At 43.5% G+C, this 18549-nt stretch overlaps 2 protein-coding genes across 5 annotated transcripts in view; both read right to left on the bottom strand.

Moving 5' to 3' along the window:
• Positions 1-18549, bottom strand: part of LOC111059185 — a 267640-nt gene that overhangs the window by 120983 nt on the left and 128108 nt on the right. The window lies entirely within an intron of this gene.
• LOC120353144 lies at positions 10685-12696 on the bottom strand. Its single transcript, XM_039435864.1, has 2 exons — positions 12286-12696; positions 10685-11407 (listed from the first exon to the last, which is right to left on the bottom strand). Exons 1-2 carry the CDS (start codon positions 12388-12390, stop codon positions 11006-11008), a joined length of 507 nt encoding a protein of 168 aa, XP_039291798.1. The 5' UTR covers positions 12391-12696; the 3' UTR covers positions 10685-11005.

Below are 18549 nucleotides of genomic sequence, written 5' to 3'. Positions count from 1 at the left end.
TTATAACTGCTGTCACGTGGTACTTTAGTACCATCAAATATTTTAAAATAAACCAATGAATTTTAATAGAATTATAAAATGGAAAGAAGGTTAGAGCTAGTCAAAGGATCAATCAACTTAAATCAAATATTATTAGCGATTAGGAGTAATAGTATTATCAAAAACGATAAGAAAACATGTATAATTGTGATTCTACAACTATGAGAATCCATTGGCAAGATTAAAAAATTATAAAGCGGCTTACTTATTATTGGCGGATTATAAAAAATAAAAGTTTGCATGAACGTTTAGGTTAGAATTATTTGTTTACATTTTTGAAAAGAATCAGTCGATCTTGAATAAATCGATAATTATTAGAATCAATGCTGAGCGAATCAGCTGATCATTCGATCAACCAGTATAATAGGTTGAATTATATAAAATTTACTCACAAAGGATATATTATGTATACTAAAGGAGGTTGATATGTAGAAATACGGACAACTATTATTTCTGTATAAATATTTATTATAATCTAAGAAGCACGAAAAACCAAGAGTATACAAAACTCATATAAAAACTAAATGTATTATCTATTAAAATCATATGTTACGATTTATTTATGAAATTAATTCAAGATAAACACTCCATATATTTGTATAAAAACTTTTTATTTAATTTTTTCTATTATAAAGTTGAGGAAGCCCTGATTCCAAGGCGACCAATTGTATTGAGTTTATTAAATTGAAGACCAATCAGAAAGAAGCTTACAAAATTGTTCTAGGAAGAGACAAATTTTTCTGAAAACCTCCTTCTTCTGGCTTAAGATCTTGACCTGAGAGGATGCACATGGAGTTTAGGGTTCTTTCTTCCTTTTAAAATTTTAAAACTATCAAGCCAAACCCTTTTTAAATGTGAAATATTTGTATTAAATGTTAAATTATCTGTGAACTCAGTGTTGTTGAAGAGTTCGTAATTGTAATTATTCCCTATAAGTATATCTTTAATTCGGAAAGAAATCTATAAGAATCTGGACCACGCGCTAGCCCAGCGGAGATGAAAGGAGCCCGCCTAATTAATTATTGGAAATAATTAATTCAATCCACGAGACCGTCAAGAACTTCATTTATGTGAGTGATAAATCAAACAAGCTTGTTACAAGGCCTCTCTAAATATAGTGGGGAAATTATTTAAAAGCGCTATTAAAATTAACTTAAATCCAATAAGAAGTCACAAAGTGAATTTTTGTGACGAATGGAGAGCCGTCGTCTAGTGTAAAATTGGCGAATTTATTCTGTTTTAGAATAGGAATAGGATCGACTGCCGGATATATTTTGTTAGATTTGCAGTTGTGTACATGCACATCATCACCATCGCCGTCAACCCCTTTAAATCAGCAGCAGCCACATCATCAAAACGATAAGCGGCTACCGAGTCGGGTTGGTATCGTTCTTCATGAAATTTCTGGAATAGAAATATTGTTTACCGGCCTGAATTAGTGTAGCAATTACTATCATTGTCATCATTTGCTGCACCCTTAACATCAGTAGCAGCTGAGTCAAACCCTGTCACATGACCAGTGGCGTGATCGTCTTTTCAGACTCTCATTGGTCAGGAAGCTCTTTTCCCCCGGCCTCCTAATTTTCAGCGACCCGGTGCAGCTTCAAGAAGACCTGGGAGAAAGCAGTTGTTCGGTGAACGGGTTCGTGTACGGCCGCGTTCCGAGCGGCGCTCCTAATAGTGGTGTACTAGAGGGTTAATATTCCATTCTGTATTTTAGTGAATGGAATATTGTATGTCGAATTGCCGACTGTATTAGAAGGTGGATTCTCCTGGGGGATTATCTTTCTTGTTGGTTATTTTTCCTAAATTCGTATCACTGGGGGTGAACGAGTTATCCTTGGTTTTGAAACCTGTAAGGGATCTCAAGTTTGTGCTACAAATAGTTGAGTGGGAAATTTAGCTAGGCTCTTATAGCGGATTATTTTTGAGTACTTAATTTATAAGTCTCGACTCTGTCGCTTCACGACATTTTTAATTATCATACGGGAAGTGGGAATCAGTTCGCTATTCTCCATATCAGTATCCACGTCGATTCAGGTAATTATATGTCAGGACTGGTAGTCCGTATATTTTTCCTTCTCTATAGTAAGGTGGCCTTCAGTTTAAAGAGTAATTTTTCTCCATTGAATTTTTATTCTTGTAGGGAAATCCCTGTCCTTTTTAAGAATAGTTTTTCCCAATTAATTTTTATTCTTGTGGGAAAATCCCTGTTCCTTTTGAGAATAGTTTTCTCGATTAATTTTTATCCTTGTAGAGAGATTATTATCATTTATGGTAAATTTTCCTTGCTTAGTTTTCATACTTTAGAGTGGCCCTGTATTTTAAATTCGCTTAGCAGTTTCTGACTTGCTGTAATTCCAAGTAGGAAAATTCCAATCATTTCCTAGAGAACTCAGGTACAGCTTGAGTTCGTCCTTGTCGAAGTTGGTAGACTGCGACGTCCTTTCTCTTTCTTTCTCTTCACTTTCCCTATTCTAAAATCCTTCTAGCTCTCAGGTACAGCTTGAGAACTTCCTCGCCGAAGTTTCTAGACTGCGGCATCCTTTCTCTTTCTTTCTCTTAATTCTTCCTGTGTTAAAATCCTTCCTGATCTCAGTTCCAGATTCGAGATCGTCCTAGTCGCGGGTTTTCAGACCCGCGAATCCTTTCTAAAATTCTTAGAAACCTGTCTTCTTTATTAGCAAATATTATTTGCTGGCTTTACCTGTGGAAAATTCACGAATTTTCCCGTGATCTCAGTTGCAAATTAGAGATCGATCTTGTGGTAGTCCTTAGACTGGCAATTACTTGGAAAAGTCTATTGAAATCTTTTCCTGAATTAGGAGTCTCTGACTCGATATTTTGCTTGTGGAAAATCCTGGAAGAATCCTTTCCTACCCTGACAACGACAGACTGTTGTCTTCCCGATATTATTCTACAGACTGTGTCTGTGAAAAATCTTTTCTATCCTCTCATAATAGTCGACATACTGACTATTAATTTAAAAGCGTTTCGGACGATTGAGAGTGATTCCCATACCCTTAAGGGCAGTCACAGATTGGCCCTTAATAACCGGCGCGCAGTCATCAGATTAGCGCGGAAATCCTGTTTAGCAGTTTCAGAATTGCTGAAAATCCTTTCGCAGCTGCAGGCTCGTGATTCAGAAATCCTACACCTAAAACCTTATCCTCTAAGCTTTAATTACCACGTAATTGAAATTGATCTACTGTATTTAGCTAGCAGGTCCAGCTTGCTGAGAGCTAGAGCGCAATTCTCAGATTGCGGATTATTGAGCAGATATTTATTTGCTGTAGAGAATAATAATCTTATTATTGATTCTCTGTTCCCTATACCCTATACCGTATACCTCATACCCTGCACCCTATTCTCTATAGCTTACACCCTTTACCGTGCCCTATTTAACTACATCTTAAATACTACTAATAACTCCATAGTTCCGTCATACCTTTACCTCATAGCTCTCACCTTAAACCCCATAGAAAAACCACATCCCGGGCTTGCAGGTACAGCTTGCTCGCCGTCAATTCGCAGTTGGTTCAGATTGCGTACTACCTTTATAAATAGAATTATTGGTAGGGATCTGATAGTCAGATCCGTCTCCTTGTGTAGGGTTATCTTAATCTCCATTAACACCCACCCTGTATTCCAAAGGCCGAGGGCCGAATCGGCCAGCAACGGCACGGGCAAACACTCTTCTCCTGAAAGTAAAAATCTCGCGAAAGAAGCAGAGGGTAAAGAATCAGGATAGAGGGAGAAGTGTAGGTCCGGTATCTCCACCTGTCAGTACGGCTACTGACCCCGACCCATATCCGACTGTAGCTAGTCCGCGTTGTAGCAATACTTCGCAATTATTAGAAAACCTAGAGGGTGGAATAGGTCATGCTAATAAAACTGGCGCCCAACGTGGGGCTAAGACGTCTGGCGCCCAAGAAAATCGCGAAGAGGGTTTAGGTGAATCCCAATCCGCGATGAGTGTACATGGAGAAGAGACTACTCATCAGGATGATGAAGTCGTACAGGCGGTCCGCCGGGAGGACCTCGCGGAACGCGAAGCCGACCCCAGAGTGTCGTGAGTGTATCGGCTGAATAAGGAGGAAGCGGTCGGCTACCTAGAGAGTCTCGGCCTGTCGGCAGCGGGGACTTTGAAGGAGCTGAGGAGGAGGATGGTCGAGCACCTTCGATCCCGGACCGCTGCTGCCTCTCAACCAGGTACAGAGCCGGCACTGTCCCGCTCTTCAGGCACGTATAGTCAGGGAGAAGTCTGCGACAAGGTAATAAGTTGGAATTTACATTTTGATGGTGTATCAGATGCTCCCAGTTTCATCGAGAGGCTCGCGGAACTCCAGGGCGCATATGGGATCTCTGGGGAGCAATCTCTTATAGCCCTGCCGGAGCTGATGGAGGGAGGGGCCCTACTTTGGATGCGGAATCGTCGCTCCCAGTGGAGGACGTGGGCTGATTTTGTAGAGGCATTTAAACTCCGTTATTATCCTCATTCTTATAGTAACGACCTTGAGAGTCAGATCATTGCAAGGAAGCAGAGGGATGGCGAACCGGCTGATGAGTATGCCGAAGCCTTGCTTACCTTGATGAGACGGTTAGGTAGTTATGAGGGGGATATGATGTTCCAAAGGTTGTATTTAAATTTATTACCACGGTATAAATTATATGTTTGTAGTGTAGGGGTTAAAAATGTAGATGAGTTGTTAGATGTAACCAGAGAGTATGAGGCGATTCGTGCTGAAGAGAGAAACGGGAGGTTATCTCTGAAAAGCACGAAAAGTGAAGAGCAAAAACGGAGTGATTTTCAACCTAAGGCTACGTTGAAAACGCGAGAAAATAGGGTAGGAGAAATCCAAGAGCCTGAGTGTTGGAATTGTAATAAAGTAGGGCATTGGAAGTCGAATTGTCCCGAAATTTCTAGTTGTCAAAAGTGTAGAGAAATTTTTGATTATTGTAAATGTGTCTCACAAACCAATAAGATATCAGGAATCGCTGTAGTGAAGTCATCACGTGTTTTAAGTACGAGGTCAAAGTTGGGGGATGAGCACATTTTTATTGATGTAGAAATTGCAGGGCAAAAATTTATTGCACTATTAGATATGGGAGTAGAGGTATCCTGTATTAGTGGAAAAGCTCTTAAAGTGTTAGAGCAAGTAGGGTGTGTTAGAAAAGAAAAGTGTAGTCACCATGAAGTATTAACTAATGGGAAGTATAATAATTTTTCCACAAAAATTATAACTAATTTAAAAGTAGAAAATATTTTAGTTTCATTTCAACCGGTAGTTGTAGAGGGGCTTTCCCACGATGTGTCATTGGGTATGTCATTTATGAAGCATCATAATATGAATATTCAAATGCGTAATAGAAGTGTAGAATGGGAACCTAGTATAGTAGATAGCGGAGTAACAGGTAGCTCAAAAGGTGAAGAGATGTCTAAGTCTTGTATCTCAAAAGTTGCTACAGTAGCTAGCAAGAGACGGGAGAGTGAGAGTGATGGAGATGGGATTTATGTCCATGTGGGAGTAGGTGGAATGGATCTCAATGCTTCAATTGATACGACGACAGATAAAACATTTATCTCTTCTGGAGTAGCTAACCGTCTTGGAGTAGAGGGGGAGCCCATATTACCGGTTATTGTTTGTGGGAAAAATTATAATTGGAAGGTGTCTATCACATCTAATATAAACTCGCGAATGGTTTTAGGATTGAAAAATCTCCGTGATATGAGAGCTGTAATAGAGTTACAGCCTCATGGTATTCGCTTGAGGAGTAGGGATGATGGGGGTAGATTATCAGTTGTCTCCGGGATGGAGAAAGTAGATAAATCCCCTGTAAGAAAACTTGAAAGGTTTTCACCTATCTCTGAGCAAGCTCCTGTAAGCGGGAAAAAAGTAAAACTCCACAAAAGAGTCGAATCTATTAAACTTTCTCCCTGTCCTAAAAATATAGAGAAGCAGGGGAATGCTTTAAATATTAAGAATGGGCAGGATAAAGTTGTGGTACGGGATGTACTGTCACGGTTTTCTCATATAGAGGGGGGCGAGTTGAATAGAGCTAACTCGAGTTGTAGTGTAACTCATTCATTTGAAAATCGCCGTAGCGGTAGCGAATTTAGTGGGAAAGGAGAATTGAAAACCCGATCCGTGGTAAAGAGATCAGGGGTGAATGACTTTGATAATAATTTATCGTATTACAGTTTTCAACGGTATAGGGGCCGATGGAGAAGAGCGAAAGAAATAGGTAGTATTGCTGATGGGTTGCCGAATGTGCGTTTCAAGGCTCTCGAGTGTAGAAACAGTACTGTATTGATTAGGTAGATCTGTAATATGTTCCATATGAGGGGTGAATGGTTCTCTTTTCATCTTTCATCTTTTTCTCCTTTTTTCTTTTCATTCTTCACAGGTGCTGCGCCATTTTACTTTTCCTTTCCTTTCAGATTATTATACAGCTGCTTTCAGCCAGGGGCTGTCGTTATCGGTGTTATCGGGAGATAACAAGCGACAAAGTCTATTGCTAATTGCTGTTATAATAGTTGGAGCAACAGGTTATTTCTTTTTCAGCGCTGGGTCATGCTTATCATGTGGATTCGAGAAGCCTGACCTACTGCACTAATTATTCTTTTTCTTTTCAGCTTGACACTCTTCTTCCATCTCTCTCTTTATTCGTCCTGTTATCTTCTCTCTTTCACTTCCTTCTTGTTTTCTTGAGTGCTGTACTTCAGGTGTGTGATCATGGGTTCAACACGGAGTCAACCGGTACCTCGGATGCTGTATTTTCTTCTCATCGCCAACCCCCCCCCCTCCTTAGTAGGAGTGGGGTGTCACAAAGTGAATTTTTGTGACGAATGGAGAGCCGTCGTCTAGTGTAAAATTGGCGAATTTATTCTGTTTTAGAATAGGAATAGGATCGACTGCCGGATATATTTTGTTAGATTTGCAGTTGTGTACATGCACATCATCACCATCGCCGTCAACCCCTTTAAATCAGCAGCAGCCACATCATCAAAACGATAAGCGGCTACCGAGTCGGGTTGGTATCGTTCTTCATGAAATTTCTGGAATAGAAATATTGTTTACCGGCCTGAATTAGTGTAGCAATTACTATCATTGTCATCATTTGCTGCACCCTTAACATCAGTAGCAGCTGAGTCAAACCCTGTCACATGACCAGTGGCGTGATCGTCTTTTCAGACTCTCATTGGTCAGGAAGCTCTTTTCCCCCGGCCTCCTAATTTTCAGCGACCCGGTGCAGCTTCAAGAAGACCTGGGAGAAAGCAGTTGTTCAGTGAACGGGTTCGTGTACGGCTGCGTTCCGAGCGGCGCTCCTAATAGTGGTGTACTAGAGGGTTAATATTCCATTCTGTATTTTAGTGAATGGAATATTATATGTCGAATTGCCGACTGTATTAGAAGGTGGATTCTCCTGGGGGATTATCTTTCTTGTTGGTTATTTTTCCTAAATTCGTATCACTGGGGGTGAACGAGTTATCCTTGGTTTTGAAACCTGTAAGGGATCTCAAGTTTGTGCTACAAATAGTTGAGTGGGAAATTTAGCTAGGCTCTTATAGCGGATTATTTTTGAGTACTTAATTTATAAGTCTTGACTCTGTCGCTTCACGACGTTTTTAATTATCATACGGGAAGTGGGAATCAGTTCGCTATTCTCCATATCAGTATCCACGTCGATTCAGGTAATTATATGTCAGGACTGGTAGTCCGTATATTTTTCCTTCTCTATAGTAAGGTGGCCTTCAGTTTAAAGAGTAATTTTTCTCCATTGAATTTTTATTCTTGTAGGGAAATCCCTGTCCTTTTTAAGAATAGTTTTTCCCAATTAATTTTTATTCTTGTGGGAAAATCCCTGTTCCTTTTGAGAATAGTTTTCTCGATTAATTTTTATCCTTGTAGAGAGATTATTATCATTTATGGTAAATTTTCCTTGCTTAGTTTTCATACTTTAGAGTGGCCCTGTATTTTAAATTCGCTTAGCAGTTTCTGACTTGCTGTAATTCCAAGTAGGAAAATTCCAATCATTTCCTAGAGAACTCAGGTACAGCTTGAGTTCGTCCTTGTCGAAGTTGGTAGACTGCGACGTCCTTTCTCTTTCTTTCTCTTCACTTTCCCTATTCTAAAATCCTTCTAGCTCTCAGGTACAGCTTGAGAACTTCCTCGCCGAAGTTTCTAGACTGCGGCATCCTTTCTCTTTCTTTCTCTTAATTCTTCCTGTGTTAAAATCCTTCCTGATCTCAGTTCCAGATTCGAGATCGTCCTAGTCGCGGGTTTTCAGACCCGCGAATCCTTTCTAAAATTCTTAGAAACCTGTCTTCTTTATTAGCAAATATTATTTGCTGGCTTTACCTGTGGAAAATTCACGAATTTTCCCGTGATCTCAGTTGCAAATTAGAGATCGATCTTGTGGTAGTCCTTAGACTGGCAATTACTTGGAAAAGTCTATTGAAATCTTTTCCTGAATTAGGAGTCTCTGACTCGATATTTTGCTTGTGGAAAATCCTGGAAGAATCCTTTCCTACCCTGACAACGACAGACTGTTGTCTTCCCGATATTATTCTACAGACTGTGTCTGTGAAAAATCTTTTCTATCCTCTCATAATAGTCGACATACTGACTATTAATTTAAAAGCGTTCCGGACGATTGAGAGTGATTCCCATACCCTTAAGGGCAGTCACAGATTGGCCCTTAATAACCGGCGCGCAGTCATCAGATTAGCGCGGAAATCCTGTTTAGCAGTTTCAGAATTGCTGGAAATCCTTTCGCAGCTGCAGGCTCGCGATTCAGAAATCCTACACCTAAAACCTTATCCTCTAAGCTTTAATTACCACATAATTGAAATTGATCTACTGTATTTAGCTAGCAGGTCCAGCTTGCTGAGAGCTAGAGCGCAATTCTCAGATTGCGGATTATTGAGCAGATATTTATTTGCTGTAGAGAATAATAATCTTATTATTGATTCTCTGTTCCCTATACCCTATACCGTATACCTCATACCCTGCACCCTATTCTCTATAGCTTACACCCTATACCGTGCCCTATTTAACTACATCTTAAATACTACTAATAACTTCATAGTTCCGTCATACCTTTACCCCATAGCTCTCACCTTAAACCCCATAGAAAAACCACATCCTGGGCTTGCAGGTACAGCTTGCTCGCCGTCAATTCGCAGTTGGTTCAGATTGCGTACTACCTTTATGAATAGAATTATTGGTAGGCATCTGATAGTCAGATCCGTCTCCTTGTGTAGGGTTATCTTAATCTCCATTAACACCCACCCTGTATTCCAGAGGCCGAGGGCCGAATCGGCCAGCAACGGCACGGGCAAACACTCTTCCCCTGAAAGTAGAAAACTCGCGAAAGAAGCAGAGGGTAAAGAATCAGGATAGAGGGAGAAGTGTAGGTCCGGTATCTCCACCTGTCAGTATGGCTACTGACCCCGACCCATATCCGACTGTAGCTAGTCCGCGTTGTAGCAATACTTCACAATTATTAGAAAACCTAGAGGGTGGAATAGGTCATGCTAATAATATTTATAAATTTTTTAAAGGTCGCTATTGTGAATATTAGCAAATCTTGTGATAATTATTCAGATTTTAGAAAGAATTTATTTAAGAAAAATTATAGATATCGAATATTTTATATACCCTATTTTATGGGAATATATTTTGTGTTTTATGTCAGCATACAAAATCATAGAATTTTTTATTATATCCTAACTCATCTCGTGATATACAGTTTGAGCTGTTTTAATACCATTCAGCAGCACATGAAATTATTGAATCAAGTAATATTGATCTTATTAAGAGCACTCAGTAATTATCATCCTTTGATGATAATCACTTTAATCTGTCAGAGCAAGTATATTGAAAATTATATTAATAAGGTTCCAGTTATATCATATAAGGATCCAGAGAGCTTCAAGAACTGGCGTTGTAAGTTCTAAGGAATTTTAGAAGGATAAATTGGTGAATACCTGTATTCATGACGAGCGTTTTAAGAATTAACTAGGAACAACTATAGTTGGTCCTTATCATTCTCTAGTGGTACATGGTTACTGACAATCAGTCATCAAATATTCTTCTAGTCTCCTCACTGGTATTCTTCAAGAACTTCTTAGAAGCAGTGGTAAGAACCATTAATCACAGGTCATTGAACCTTATGGTAATTAATTATATTTGGAAAATTCATGTATCTACCACTGAGCTAGAGCTGAGGTTTGAACCCAGTAATTTTGCAAGCCGGATAGCCTTAATTTTTTGTGAATTTATTCGCAAAAGAGGGAATTTAACAACTGCTCTTATAAATATCAAGAACATCGTATCATCTGTAAAGGATTTGCAAAGGTTTACCACTTTACATAATGGCACCACAAGCGTGAGGCGTGATGAAAAGCTTACCTACTCAATCTTACTATCAATGATTAATGAAATTATTGATAAAACTGAAAGCTGCAAGAAATATAATCTTGAAGTCGATTCGACAAGATATATCTGATGATCTATTGTAAGTCTCTGGCTAAAATAATTGAGTTGCTCTTCAAATTGAAATTTTTCAAGCTGCATAAATACTGACAAACTGTATCACACGAGTTTGATAACATAATTCTCATAATAGAGAAAAATTGGATGGAAATCTCCATAAAATTTAATAGTAAAATTTTGATCTTGATCTTTGAATCTAGACATTGTATGCTGACCAGGGTTATAGGTTATTTGAGGCATTATAATATTATTGTTGTTAAGGAAGATAAGACCCTAACTGAAATTTTAAGAACTATATTAATGTAATTTGTACATGTTGGAAGTCATACCTGTCTCTCGATGTTCGTTTTGTAATTTATGTACATGACACTTGAAACTTTTAAGACCACACAATTTTATCCAGAATAGGCACTATCACTGAATCCATTTTAATATTCCTGAAATTTGGCAGTACACTTGGCAATTTATTCAAAGTATTCCATAATATCGTCACCATGAGCCAGTTGCCAGCTAACTCGCAAAATTCCTACTTCAGCGACCACCCCCAAAACTATATAGCTACGACACCGGCCAATCAACAACCCCAGGACAATGCAGCGGAGACCCCACGAGAGAGAGAGGGAGGCAGCATATGCTCCATCAATTTCGACCCGCAAAACTTGGCCCAATTGTCTTCTATGAAGATCGATAACGTCGTCGATGCGATTAATTCCGATGAGAGTCTGGCTGAGGGAGATGAGGGAGTGAGGGCGTCCAACCTGATACCGACGTCTTCGCAGATCGCTCCAAGCGTCGCCGAGGGAACGGAGAGTGCCGCCACCCAATCGCCATCTGACGTGACCAGTCAACCACCATCCGCCACCAACCTGGAAAAACGCAATACAACATTAGACTCTTCAGTCGGTTACCTTACCAATCTTATAGCAAATGATTCTACAAACGAACTCAAACTCATACTCAGTCAAATATTAGCAAGCCAAGATAAAACCGCAGAAAGAATGGAAGAAAATACCAAAATCCTCCAAAAAGAGAACAAAATTGTCAATGAAAATATTACCAAGACTGTACAAGAAGGTATTAAAACCATGGATGAAAAATTTTCTAATTTCAAAGAGGAAGTGAGGAGTATGATAGATATTAAAATAGATATGCAATCTACAGTCATCAAAAAGTTGGAAACCCATATAGATGATGTCACATGCCGATTGAACGAGCGGTTGGACGAGGTGCCCAGGGAAGTAGAAAAACAGGTGGACGTATTGGGTAAGGAGCTAGGCACTGCTATCATGGGAACTGTCATGGAAAAGGTGTTAGGAAATAAGGGTGAGATAGAGGCAAAAGTGGAGGAAAATAATAATAAAATAGCAAAAATAGTCAAGGAACAAAGTAACTTGCAGGCATGTATAGCAAATTTAGCGGAGGAGGGGGCAAAATCACGAGAGAGGTACGGCATGATAGAGAATGCCATTGGCAGACAGCAGTTAAAGCTAACCGGATTGTATGATGAAGTGAATGCACATAAGAAAATTATGAATGATAAATGGATCGCAAATGAAGAACGAGTCTCCAGAATAGAGACATGTATGGAAAATATCCCAGCCAGTCGGATGCATTATACACCAACTGAAGTAGTAAACGGCACTCAACTTTTTCAAAGTCTTGGAAAATTTGATAATTCCTACCGTCATATGCAACCCCAACCATTTATAGATGAAATAAAAGCCATTCAGGAATTGATACCCACCTCTTGGTTAGTATGGCGTTTCCAACTGTCCAGTTTACTACTCGGCAAGCCGCTGATGTTTTTCCAGAGCCAGATGCAAGATATCAATAGCCTGGAGGACTTCATCTCCCAATTCCTGCAGCAGTATTGGAGCAAACGTAAACAGATGGACGCACTATCAGAGATTATATCATGCACATATGATAATAGAGGCAGACAGTCTTATACTGAATTTGTGGCTAAGATGATGTGCAAAAATTCGCAACTAGACGAATCTTTGGCGGATGCATCACTAGCAAATATATTATCAAAAAAGCTTCCTTTCAATGTTCGCATGACACTAGCAGTATCCTCGATTGCCAGTTGCAAAGAATTAATGGAACATTTACACTGTATCCAATCCATTACTTCTGAATCCAGTCAGGTAAACGATCGCACAGGAGACTCCAATCATTCTCTTCAACATAATAGTAATAGTTTCAGAAAAAATTATAATGGTGAGAATCAAATGTCAAATGCCGGAGTAAACACTCGATATCCAAAATACACTGAAAATACTAGCAGAGGTCAATCGTTTGGAAACAGTTCTAGAAATAGATCTCCATATTACAATAACAAACAACAGGATAGAGGAGCATATTATGATGGCAGAGATCGTTCAAATGGGAATAATTACAAGCGAGATGGAGGTCACAAGAGTCAAGGTGAAACACATCAAAATCATAACCGGACAAATACATCTTACACAGTAGCACATGCAACAAAGACAACCCAAAACCAACAACCAGAACAAACCCACCACCGCAACAGCCCTCCACCAAATAAAGAAATCAAACATATATCAAAATCAATCTGCAAAAAGCAATCTATACTAAGCCTGCTATTCCCCTCCGAGGATCTACCACCAATAACCAGCCCACCACCGAAAATAACATGCAGCATTGACACAGAAATGATTAAAGAATTGCCAATAACCAAGCCTAAAAATAATGAACCACAGTCATGCACCGAACCTGTGTACCAGCATGCAATAACCCCACAACCTACCCGGTTTGAGCAGCCACCACCCAAGCATCGTTGGATCCACCTGCGGCACACTAGGTTCACGGAGCAAACTGCTACCAAAGCAAGCCGAAAGTGTGACCGGCAGGATGACGTCGGAGCGAACCCTAGAGTCCAACACCGGAAGGCCCACCGGAGAAAACGACAGAGAAGGCCACAGAAGAGAGGTTATCGTCCTCATGCCAAATTCAAACACCACCAAAAAGAGGCACAGAAACCAGGCAAACATGGAAGGAAGACAGCATGCAGGGAGGAATACCGGCACCAGAATGAAGTGGATAATTGGACCGACATGCACCCGAAGCACACACGGTTCAAGCCAGCAGCTTACCGTCGTGATTGCACCTACGGAATAAATAAAAGGAATATGCCAAAAGTAAATGAAGAATTAATAACGGATACAGATTCAGAAAATGATAAAGGAAGGAATTATTATATGAAATTATGGAAAGATGAATTGTGTGCATCAAAATTGAAAGAAGGAGTGAATTGTTCATTGGAAACGGGAGTATATGATTGGTATTTAAGGAAAGGTTATGTTGTGAGAAACATGGTAAATACATTGATTTATTTTGTGAGGATTATTATATTTATGGTTGCGATATTAATTAAAGAAAATATTATTAAAGTACTAAGGAGTGAGGGCGTATCTTATATTAAGAAGGTTGATTCTAAAATTTTCAAAACCAATCTGAAACTCAGAATGATTCTAAATACACCAAGTAAATACTCTAGGCTAGCCAGGATAAGAGAGTTGATGGAGAATCGGTCGTCAAAACCGCCAGATTATTTACAGAATCAAAGCCCATGCCTATAATCTCAAACCGCATTATCAAAACATTCTGAGTAGATTTTTGCCCACACCTTTCTCTATCAGAGTTCCCAGTGTCGCTCTGGGCCGGCTAAACTCAGTCGGCGACTGAGGTGGGCTGCAGCAGGGGACGGGAGTCATGGTGGGGCATCCGTCAACCACCCTCGTTCTAGTTGGGGGTTGAAACAGGGTCTTGAGTGTTTTGGAGAAATGTTTCCCCCTTTCAGGAAAGAGGGGCCGTGCTTTCACACTGCCAAACAGGGTTGGTAGCGGAATGAAGGGAATAGAAACTTTGCGGTGTCAGTCGTGAAAAAGGTCTTCGTGTCGGGACTAAGTCTTTGTCCTCGGGCACCAGGTGTCCTCCTGGGGTCCGGGTTGGTCGCGGAGCTCTAGTAAAGGCCTTCCCTAGCTTTTCTAGAGGTCCTCTCTCGATCCCGCACTGGATTAGTGCGCTGCGGCGGCTCGCGCTCTGGACTTTCCTAAGTCCTAGTCGTCGGGCACCAGGTGTCCTCCTGGGGTCCGGGTTGGTCGCGGAGCTCTAGTAAAGGCCTTCCCTAGCTTTTCTAGAGGTCCTCTCTCGATCCCGCACTGGATTAGTGCGCTGCGGCGGCTCGCGCTCTGGACTTTCCTAAGTCCTAGTCGTCGGGCACCAGGTGTCCTCCTGGGGTCCGGGTTGGTCGCGGAGCTCTAGTAAAGGCCTTCCCTAGCCTTTCTAGAGGTCCTCTCTCGATCCCGCACTGAATTAGTGCTCTGCGGCGGCTCGCGCCCTGGACTTTCCTAAAACCTATTTGTCGGGCACCAGGTGTCCTCCTGTGGTCCGGGTTGGTCGCGGAGCTCTAGTAAAGGCCTTTCCTAGCCTTTCTAGAGGTCCTCTCTCGATTCCGCACTGAATTAGTGCGCTGCGGCGGCTCGTGCCCTGGACTTTCCTAAGTCCTAGTTGTCGGGCACCAGGTGTCCTCCTGGGGTCCGGGTTGGTCGCGGGGCCCTAGTAAAGGCCTTTCCTAGCATTTCTAGAGGTCCTCTCTCGATCCCGCACTGAATTAGTGCGCGGCGGCGGCTCGCGCTCTGGACTTTCCTAAGTCCTAGTTGTCGGGCACCAGGTGTCCTCTGGGGTCCGGGTTGGTCGCGGAGCTCTAGTAAAGGCCTAGCCTTTCTAGAGGTCCTCTCTCGATTCCGCACTGAATTAGTGCGTTGCGGCGGCTCGCGCTCCAGATTTTCCTAAGTCCTATTCGCCGGACACTAAGTGTCCTCCTGGGGTCCGGATCGGTCGCGGAGTTGCTAGAAAGGCCTTCACTAGGCTTTCTAGAGGTCCTCCCTCAATTCCGCACCAAATTGGTACGTTGCGGCGGCTCGCGCTCCTAAATTTCCTAAGTCTGATTCGCCAGGCACTAAGTGTCCTCCTGGGGTCCGGATCGGTCGCGGAGTTCCCGCAAAGGCCTTCCCTGGCCTTAGTTGAGGTCCTCTTTCGATTCGGAATGGAATCGACTCACTGCGGGGGCCCGTTCACTGGACTTCTCTCGCAGCCGCGGAGTCTAAGTCCTCGAGCACCGGGTCCTCTCCTGGGGTCCGGATCGGTTGCGGAGTCACGGAAAAGGCTTTTCCACACCTTCCTTGAGGTCCTCTTGCATCTCGATGCTCCACTGGTTGTATACCAATGGGGAGTCAGGTTTTGACCAAAACCTGACGTGTCGCCGTTGGTCGAAACTGGTAGCCTGTCGTCTAAACGGGTTAAATGTCGTTCGGCACTTGTCCTAATGGATGTTGAGCAATGGAGCTTACAGTGTTCGAGACTAATCGTCCTTAGCCTCAAACACAACTCCCAGTCGTTGAAGGATTCGGAGTTCACTCTGGTACGAGACGTACCGTGATGTTGCTAGCTGCTCGCTGCTTCCTTCTCACCTCACTCGACCGCTCGCCCTGGCTCTCCGAACTCGACTGCCTCCTGCTAGCCTTTCTCGAGCCTCCCTCAGATACCGAGAGGGAGGGGAGAGAGGATGTGCAGCACCGCTGAGCGGTAGACCAGCGGCTGGCTTGCACATTGACCCCTTTGATTCTATCAAAGATAGCCAAGCGTCAAATAAATGAGCCCTAAACTCAATTCCTTTCTCTAGTTACGATATACATCGTGACACACTGTTCCTACTAAGGGAAGGGGGAGAAAAGAGAGGGGGAGGAGAGGGGGTGTGAGGATGGAAAGGGTAAAAGGCAGACAGAATGTCCCAAAAGACTGAGTACATTCTGCTGCCTCTCTGCCGGTCATTATAGACCGAGCACAAACTGGGCGCCAGGTTGACTCCTCGCCAACCGGAGGTGGTGTGTCGGCACCATCCGAAGAAATGAGCAAGCTATCTGGCCAGATCCTAGGCCTAGCTTCAGAGAAGATCTTGAAGATCTGCACTGTGCTTTCGCACTGCGTTGAGACGCAGTGTTTGCACACTGCAAGAGACCGCCGTGCTTCTGCACTGCAATGCGGGGACGCCGTGCTTTCTCACTGCGATGTGGGACGCCGTGCTTTCGCACTGCAAAAAAAACGCTGTGCTTTTGCACAGCAAAGAAGCGCCGTGCTTTCGCACTGCATAAGAAAAGGACGCGGTGCTTTCGCACTGCAAAAAGGATGCCGTGCTTCCGCACAGCCCGGGACGCCGTGCTTCCGCACTGCAAAAAGGACGCTGTACTTTCGCACTGCAGAATCGCCGTGTTTCCACACTGCCGAGGACGCCGTGCTTCTGCACTGCAGATGAGAGTTGCAGTGCTTTCGCACTGCCAGGGAACGCCGTGCTTTCGCACTGCAAGAAAACGCTGTGCTTCTGCACTGCAAAAAAAAACCGTGCTCCCACACTGCCGAGGATGCCGTGCTTCCGCACTGCAGATGAGAGTCGCAGTGCTTTCGCACTGCCAGGGAACGCCGTGCTTCCGCACTGCAAGAAAACGCTGTGCTTTTGCACTGCAAAAAAAAAACGCCGTGCTCTTGCACTGCAAAAGAAAGGACGCGGTGCTTTCACACTGCAAAAAGGATGCCGTGCTTCCGCACTGCCCAGGACGCCGTGCTTCCGCACTGCAAGGAAACGCCATGCTTTCGCATTGCAAAAAGGACGCCGTGCTTCCGCACTGCAGAATCGCCGTGTTTCCACACTGCCGAGGACACCATGTTTCCGCACTGCAGATAAGAGTCGCAGTGCTTTCGCACTGCCAGGAGGGGCGGGTAATACAAAATACAAAAAGAAACGAGGTGAACAACACCTCAGACCGGTTCTGAGAACCCAAGTAGCATTGCAAGGGAACACCGTGCTTCCGCACTGCAATGAACGCCGTGCTGTCACACTGCAAAAAGTAAGGACGCGGTGCTTTCGCACTGCAAAAAGGATACCGTGCTTCCGCACTGCCCGGGACGCCGTGCTTCCGCACTGCAAGGAAACACCATGCTTTTGCATTGCAAAAAGGACGCCGTGCTCCCGCACTGCAGAATCGCCGTGTTTCCACACTGCCGAGGACGCCGTGCTTCCGCACTGCAGATGAGAGTCGCGGTGCTTTTGCACTGCCAGGAGGGGCGGGTAACACAAAATACAAAAAGAAACAAGGTGAGCAACTCCTCAGACCGGTTCTGAGAACCCGAGTAGCATTGCAATTGAACGCCGTGCTTCCGCACTGCAATGAAACGCCGTGCTGTCGCACTGCAAAAATAAGGACGCGGTGCTTTCGCACTGCCGAGTTGCCGTGCTTCCGCACTGCCCTGGACGCCGTGCTTCTGCACTGCAGGTGAGAGCGCAGTGCTTTCGCACTGCCGGGGAATCGCCGTGTCACACTTGCAGGACACTGCAGGGAAGTGTCGTGCTTGCACTGTACATAAATGGACGCAGTGCTTTCACACTGGCGAGTCGCCATGTTTCCACACTTCCCGGGACGCCGTGCTTCCGCACTGCAGGTAAGAGTCGCAGTGCTCTCGCACTGCCAGGAGGGGCGGGTAACACAGAGCACAGAAAATACACAAAACACAAAAACACAAAAAACATAAAAGGTGAATAGCACCTCCGACTGGCCCTGAGGGCTCAATTCGTCGCAGAGTGTACATGCCCTCTGACTTGCCGGGAAACAAGCCCCTGCTTTTACACTAGGAAACAGAGCTCGCGCTCCGCTGGAGGGCTGTGTTTGCACACAGCGAGGCATGAGGATTTTCGCCCGTCCGGACAAGCCGTGCTCGCGCACTGCAGGAAAAAGGGTACACAGAACACAGAAACATATCGCCGGGCTTTCACACTGCAGGCCGTGCTTGCGCACTGCGTGCCGTGCTTGCGCACTGCGTGCCGTGCTTGCGCACTGTGTGCCGTGCTTGCGCACTGCGTGCCGTGCTTGCGCACTGTGTGCCGTGTTTTCACACTGCTGCGGTGTTCCCACACCGCGAAGGTGTGCGTCCG

This window comes from Nilaparvata lugens, chromosome 9 (assembly GCF_014356525.2).
Source record: "Nilaparvata lugens isolate BPH chromosome 9, ASM1435652v1, whole genome shotgun sequence".
NCBI lineage: Eukaryota > Metazoa > Arthropoda > Insecta > Hemiptera > Delphacidae > Nilaparvata > Nilaparvata lugens.
Note: the sequence above shows the minus strand (reverse complement) of the source record. Positions and strands in the feature narration are given on the sequence as shown.